Below are 7,250 nucleotides of genomic sequence, written 5' to 3'. Positions count from 1 at the left end.
TTGGTAAGAAATGTACGCATTATCCTGCCCATGCAATTGTAACCCCTCTGTACAGTATGTTCACAAATAAAATAAAATTAAATTTTAAAAAAAAAGACTCTCAGGCCGGGAGCTAGTGGCTCACACCTGTAATCCTAGCTACTCAGGAAGCTGAGATATGAGGATCACAGTTCAAAGCCAGCCTGGGCAGGAAAGTCCATGAAACTCTTTTTTTTTCTTGGTCCGGTTGTGGGGCCTGAACTCTGGGCCTAGGCGCTGTCCCTCAGCACTTCAGCTCAAGGCTAGTGCTCTACCACTTGAGCCTAAGTGCTACTTCTGGCTTTTTTTTTTTTTGCTTATGTGGTGCTGAGGAATCGAACCCAGGGTCTCAGGTATGCAAGGCAAGCACTCTACCACTGAGCCACCTTCCCAGTCCTCCGTGAAACTCTTATCTCCAATAAACCACCAGAAAACCAGAAGTGGCGCTGTAGCTCAAGTGGTAGAGCACTAGCCTTGAGCTGAAGAGCTGAGGGACAGCGCCCAGGCCCAGAGTTCAAGCCCCCACAACCAACTAAAAAAAAAAAAATACTCTCAGAGCCAGGCACCAGTGGCTCATGCCTGTAATCCTAGCTACTCAGGAGGCTGAGTTCTAAGAATTGAGGTTCAAAGCCAGCCCAGGCAGGAACATCTGTAAGTTTATCTCCAATAAACAATCAGCAAACCACAAGTGGCACTGTGGCTCAGGTGGTAGAGTGCTCACCTTGAGCTGAAGGGCTGAAGGACAGCACCCAATCCCAGAGTTCAAGTCCTATGACCCAAACAAAAAAAAAGTCCATGAGACTCTTATCTCTAATAAAACACTCAGAAAAGGCCAGAAGTGGTACTGTGGCTCAAGTGTAGAGCTCTAGCCCTGAACTTCTGTTTTCAAGGCTAGTGCTCTAACACTAGAACCCAGGTACCATTTCTGGCTTTTGCTGTTTAATCTGGTTCTGGGCGCTGTCCCTCAGCTCTTCAGCACAAGGTTAGAATTCTACCACTTGAGCCACAGCACCACTTCCAGTTTTCTGGTGGTTTTATTGGAGGTAAGTCTCACGGACTTTCCTGCCCGGGCTGGCTTTGAACAGCAATCCTCAGATCTCAGCCTCCTGAGTAGTTAGCATTATAGGTGTAAACCACTAGTGTCTGCCAGCAGCATTAATTTTTTGTTTGTTTTTGCCAGTCATGCGGCCTGAACTCGGCCCGGGCGCTGTCCCTCAGCTCTTCGGCTCAAGGCTAGCGCTCTACCACTTGAGCCACAGCGCCACTTCCTGCTTTTTCTGCTTATGTGGTGCCAAGGAATGGAACCTAGGGTCTCATGCATGCAAGGCAAGCATTCTACCACTGAGCCACCTTCACAGCCCCAGGAGTATTTACTTTAAAAACTTTTTTTATTTTAAAAACTTTTACATGGGCACTGGTGGCTCATGCCTATAACCTTAGCTACTCAAGAGGCTGAGATCTATAGATCACAGTTCAAAGCCAGCCCAGGCAGGAAAGTCCCTGAGGCTCTTATCTCCAGTTAACCAAAAGCCAGAAGTGAAGCTGTGGCACAAAGTGATAGAGCATGAGCAATAAAGCTCAAGGACAGTGCTCAGGCCCTGATTTCAAGCCCCAAGACCAGGAAAAAATAACAACAACAACAAAAACAATGAAATGTTAGCCAGGAACTAGTCGCTCACATCTATAAGCCTAGCTACTCAGATTTGGAGGATTGAGACTCAAAATAAGTCCAGGCAGAAAAGTCTACCATTGGCCAGGTGCTGGTGGCTGATACCTATAATCTTAGCCACTCAGGAGGCTGAGATCTGAAGATCACAGTTAAAGCCAGCCTGGACAGGAAAGTCCATGAGACCCTTATCTCCAATAAACCACCAGAAAATCCGAAGGGGAACTGTGGCTCAAGTGGTAGAGTGCTTGCCTTGAGCCGAAGAGCTGAGGGACAGCACCCAGGTCCAGAGTTCAAGCCCCATGTCTACCCAAAAAAAAAAAAAAAAGAAAGAAAAAAAGAAGAAGGAAAAATCTACCATCTCCAAAATAATGGGAAAAAAACTGAGCTAGAGGAATGGACTCAATTAGTACTACTGAGTGCCCATTGAGCAAATAAGATGAACAAAAATAAGTCTCCTGTACCAGAGGGGTAAAAAAAAACAACTGAGTGTTGTTTGCAAAGCTCACCAATCCTAAAAAACCCAAATAGCAATTCAGCAATGTATATAATGAGCCTAAAAATTTGTCAACACTTACTAGAAATGTGATTTCAGAAAACAATTTCAAAAGAAGCAACACTGAAGCTGGGGGTTTAGCGCAGTGGTAGTTCTTGCCTAGTATTTATGTGTAAGGTCTTTGGTTCAATGCCCATCACTGCCATAACAAAAAGCAATTACCATAAAGATGTCTAACAAAAATCCGCTTGTAAGCACGGTGCACAGTAAACAAGGGTGCAATGTACTGAGTGTTAAAGCCAATTGCATTACAAACTTCATAAAAATTCTGCCAACAGTTCACAGTAAAACCAAATCCAGCAATTTTTTATAAGGACAAATTTAAAACTTGGGGTGGGGGAGCCACAGGGCTGGGAGGAACTCCAACCTGCACAACAGTCCATCTGTAACATTACCTGTTCTCAGCTTTCTTGCTTTTATTGCCAGGACTGGAGGACCGGGATCGCCGACCCCGGCTTCTGCTCCTTGACCGTCTCCTATCTCGGCTTCTAGATCTTCTTCTTTCTCGGCTTCGGTCTCTCTCTCTACTTCTGGAACGCCTGAAGGGGGGACACATTTTATTCACTTTCTGGCCAGCTATTTCGTAGGCTGAGATCTGTGGATCACAGTTCAAAGCCAGCCCAAGCAGTAATTAATGTCAGTGAGACTTCTATCTACAATTCACCCCTAAAAAGTTAAGTTGAAAATGGTCCTATAGCTCAAAAGTGGTAGTGCCAGCCTTGAGCATAAAACCTCAGGGACAGTGTCCAGGCCTTGAGTTCCAGACCTACCGCCAGCACAAAAAAGACAGATAGATCATTTGAATCTCTTCACAGACTAATCATTCTGGTTCTAACCCAACATTGGGAATAAAGCAGAGGATCCAATAGAAAATACACTTTGGGAGAAGTGCAAATTAGCTGACAACACTCTATCACTAGTTTTTCAGAGATTCATGTCTTACCTCAGACGCTTCCTGTCCCTCGACCGAGATCTTCGTTTATCCCTGCTCCGAGACCTTTCTCTCCTTCTATCTCTATCTCTGCTTCTAGACCGTCTGTCATCTCCACGTTTACTTCTTTTGTCCGAGGGCGAACGACTTCTAGATCGACTTCCAGAGCGTCCCCGTGATGCTGACCGTTTTCGATAGTGGCTAGAATCATATTAATGAAGATTAAACTTAGCGTGCATGTTAATCCTCATTGTCAGTGTGACTGGGTATGAGAATGGCAGTGTCTACAAAAATGACCACATTTCAAGGGCCCAGACCTAATGAATGGATTCATTCCTTGGTAAGATCCACAGTACAAGGCATTATTGGGAGGTGTGAAAAGTGAGAGGTAAGCCAGGCCCCTGTCACCCTAGCTACTCAGGAGGCTGAGATCTGAGGATCAAAGCCAGCCTGGGAAGGAAAGTCCATGAGAATCTTATTTCCAATGAACCACCAGAAAACACGAAGTGGCGCTGTGGCCCAAGTAGTAGAACTGCTAGCCTTGAACTGAAGAGCTGAGGGACAACAATCAGGCCCAGAGTTTAAGCCCCACAACGGACCACAAAAAAAAAGCACAAGGATAGCCCTTAAGCCTTAGATTGAAGCCCCAGGAGTGCCATAAAAATAAACATTTTTTTTTAATAAAAGACAACTACTGGAAGATTTTTGTTTTGGGGTTGTTTTTTTTGCCAATCCTGGGGCTTGACTCAGGGCCTGGGCACTGTCCCTGAGCCTCTCTGTGCTCAAGGCTAGCACTTTACCACTTGAGCCACAGCACTACTTCCCAAATTTTTCTATGTGATACTGAAGAATCGAATCCAGGGCTTCATGCATACTAGGCAAGCACTCTACCTCTAAACCACATTCTCAGACCAACTGGAAGATTTTTTAAGCAGATTTTTTTAACTTCACATAGTATGTAAAGTAGTATTTTAGTTACTAAGTGAAGAACACACCAAAGAGAGGAGAGGCAAGGGGAGAAATAGTAAATGTTAGGCTCTTTATTTTATTTTTTATTTTTTGCTTATATGGTACCAAGGAATCGAACCCAGAGCCTCATGCATGCTAGGCAAGCACTCTACCACTAAGCCACATTCCCAGCCCCAAAAGTTAGGATCTTATATTAACCATCCAATGAGAGATGGTGATGGCTTGGGTCAGAATGGCCCAATCATGTAAAGATGCTGAGAAGTATCAAAACCAAGTGTGGGGAGGGGGTAGCATGACTGAATTTAATGATAAGTTAAATATTAAGCATGACTCCAAGACAGAACTCTGGCTCTACAAGGTACATGACTGGGCCAAGCAGAAATCAAATGAAATTGTGTTGGGGGAGTTAGTAGGAGACCATGGCTGAGCACACAGAAGGCCCACCAAGCGTTCAAATCCCTAGTAAGAGGCAAATGTTCCCATTATGAAGATGGAAAGGCAAAGGAGTAGACTGAAAGGGAGGAAAGTGGGAAATCAGGGTATTAGTGTCCAAGTGAAGATAAATAGTAGGTAACTGAAAATAAGTCTGGCTCCAAGGAAGACATGTGGTCTAAAACTATACACAGAAGAATCAGTGTACAAAGGCTACCTTAAAGCTGCAAACCTGGACAAGACCACTAGAGAGTACATGTCCTTCTAGCATCTCAACATCAGAGCAAAAGCTGTTACCTTTCCCTCCCCAAACCATGTATCACCTCCCAGCGGGCTCAAAACTAATCATCAGTCCTGTCCTTTTTCTCATTTTATACAAACAATAAAACACTAATCTTGGGGCTGGAAAGGTGGCTCAGGGGTAGAGCGCTTGCCTTGCATGCATGAGGCCCTGGGTTCGATTCCTCAGCACCACATAAACAGAAAAAGCCAGAAGTGGCACTGTGGCTCTAGTGGTAGAGCACTAGCCTTGAGCTGAAGAGGTAAGGGACAGTGCCCAGGCTAAGTTCAGGTCCCATGACCAAAAAAACAAAAACAACAACACTAATCTTCACCAATTGTCCCTTTGTGATTATTTCACACTGTACCACCTCCAGATTTCCACAGTCTACTTCAAACCTGTCTACGTGGGACATTTTTTTAAGACTCCCAGACTCCCTGTTCCCAAATGTCTTAGCTTGGATAATTTTCCCAAAGTAGAATTCTAAATCTATTACATGTCTCATATAATTATCCTCAAAGGCAGTTATTCGCAAAATCAAACTAAAAACCCATTCACTTTCTGAGACCCTTTCAGGCCCTAAATCCTTCCACTTCAATCCTTCATGAAAACTACATATGTAGGCAAACTGGACTCACTAGCTGTTTCTCTAACATTTGCTTTTCCCCACTTCTGATTCTTTCACTGTTCCTTCCCTGAAAAAAAAAAAGCAAAGACCAAGCATGGCAGAAAGCCATGGCAGAGCCTAAAGAACTGGAATGAACCTTCTTGTAGAAGACCTTGAAGGCTGACTTTGAAGCAACAGGAATCAATGTCTGGGGAGCAACAGTAATCTTATCTTTATTTCAGAAGTGTCATTCTGGCCCTAGTAGGAGGGACCTAATGATTAGAAAGAATGGGAGGATAGTTCAAGGAAGGTGTAGGAGTTTGGACAATAAATGATAGGTATCTCATTTCATTAAGGAAGAGGTAAAATGAATGCAGAACCTAAATAGAAGACCACAGTAACAGGAAAGAGTAAAATAAGTATCAATTTCACATTTCTGGTCTGGTGGCCAGATGAATGGCAGTGACTTTAGGGTAATTTAAAAGATGTTCACAGAACTGGGCAATGGTGGCTCATGCCTATAATCCTAGATACTTAGGAAGCTGAGATCTGATGACTGAGGTTCAAAGCCAGCCTGGGCATGAAATTCTGTGAGGCTCTTATCTCCAATAAATCACCCAGAAAACCTGAAGCGGGTCTGTGGCTCAAAGTAGTAGAGCACTGACTGAAGAGGTGAGGGACAGCGCCCAGAGTTCAAGCCCCATGACTGACACAAAAAAGATTTCACAGAAAATTTCAATAATTAAGATAAAATTCTTTATCCAGAGGATGATTATATGATTTGTATGTTTGCTAAATTTCAGCAGGGTCTACTCTTACACTAAGTTCATGTCCAAAAGTGACAGTTATACCTCAATAAAGTGTGTTACCATGTTAAACATACCAAAAAGCTGGGTGCTGTTGCTTCACGTCTATAGCCCTAGCTACTGAGATCTGAGGCTAGAAATTCAGAGCCAGTCCCAAAAGACAAAAACTGGAGTCTTTTATCTCCACTTAACCAGCAAAAAGCTAGAGATGGAGATATGGCTCAACTGGTAGAGTGCCAGCCTTGAGCAAAAACTCATAAGGCTCTGAAGTCAAACAAGAGAACCTGCACAAAAATAATAATAAAGCAAAATCTTTACTGTCTCTTGATAGTATCCTATAGTATCTTTCAGACACCACTAAACATCTATTTTTAAGGTAGGCAATCTCAAAGACTGTTCCTAGTTATCCAAATAAAGTTTTGAAGAAATTTTATCCATGTTTCTGTAACCCCTCTGTACATTTTCACAATAAAAAATGTATTTGAGAGAGAGAAAGAGAGCCGGTGTCAGTGGCCCACGCCTGTAATCCTAGCTACTCAGGAGGCTGAGATCTGAGGGTCTCGGTTCAAAGCCCACCCGAGCAGTGAGACTCTTATCTCCAATAAACCACTAGAAAACCGGGAAGTGGCACTGTGGCTCAAGTGGTAGAGCTCACCTTGACCTGAAGAGTGCAGGGACAACGCCCAAGCCCAGAGTTCGAGCCCCATGACCGACCGACCAAACAGAAAAAAATTATTCCAAAAAGGTCTCTAGTGTAGTTTTAAAAAGAAAGCATGTTGAAAATGAACCATACAAGGGGTTGGGAAGGTGGCTCAGTGGTAGAGAGCTTGCCTTGCATGCATGAGGCCCTGGGTTCAATTCCTCAGCAACAAAGCAGAAAAAGCCAGAAATGGTGTTGTGACTCAAGTGGTAGAGCATTAGCCTTAAGCTGAAGAGCCCAGGGACAGCGCCCAGGCCCAGAGTTCAGGCCCCATGACTGACAAAA

At 43.9% G+C, this 7,250-nt stretch overlaps 1 protein-coding gene across 1 annotated transcript in view; it reads right to left on the bottom strand.

Annotated features, from left to right (window-relative positions):
• The window catches only part of Ddx46 (DEAD (Asp-Glu-Ala-Asp) box polypeptide 46), a 44,072-nt gene that overhangs the window by 35,671 nt on the left and 1,151 nt on the right, over window positions 1-7,250 (bottom strand). Inside the window, exons 2-3 of the mRNA XM_013015995.1 lie at window positions 3,184-3,372; window positions 2,636-2,779 (exon numbers count right to left, since the gene is read on the bottom strand). Of these exons, the coding sequence (XP_012871449.1) occupies window positions 2,636-2,779; window positions 3,184-3,372 (333 nt within the window). The remainder of the gene's footprint in view (window positions 1-2,635; window positions 2,780-3,183; window positions 3,373-7,250) is intronic.

Source organism: Dipodomys ordii, unplaced genomic scaffold (genome assembly GCF_000151885.1).
Source record: "Dipodomys ordii isolate 6190 unplaced genomic scaffold, Dord_2.0 Scaffold29, whole genome shotgun sequence".
NCBI lineage: Eukaryota > Metazoa > Chordata > Mammalia > Rodentia > Heteromyidae > Dipodomys > Dipodomys ordii.
This window is presented reverse-complemented; position numbering and strand designations above follow the sequence as displayed.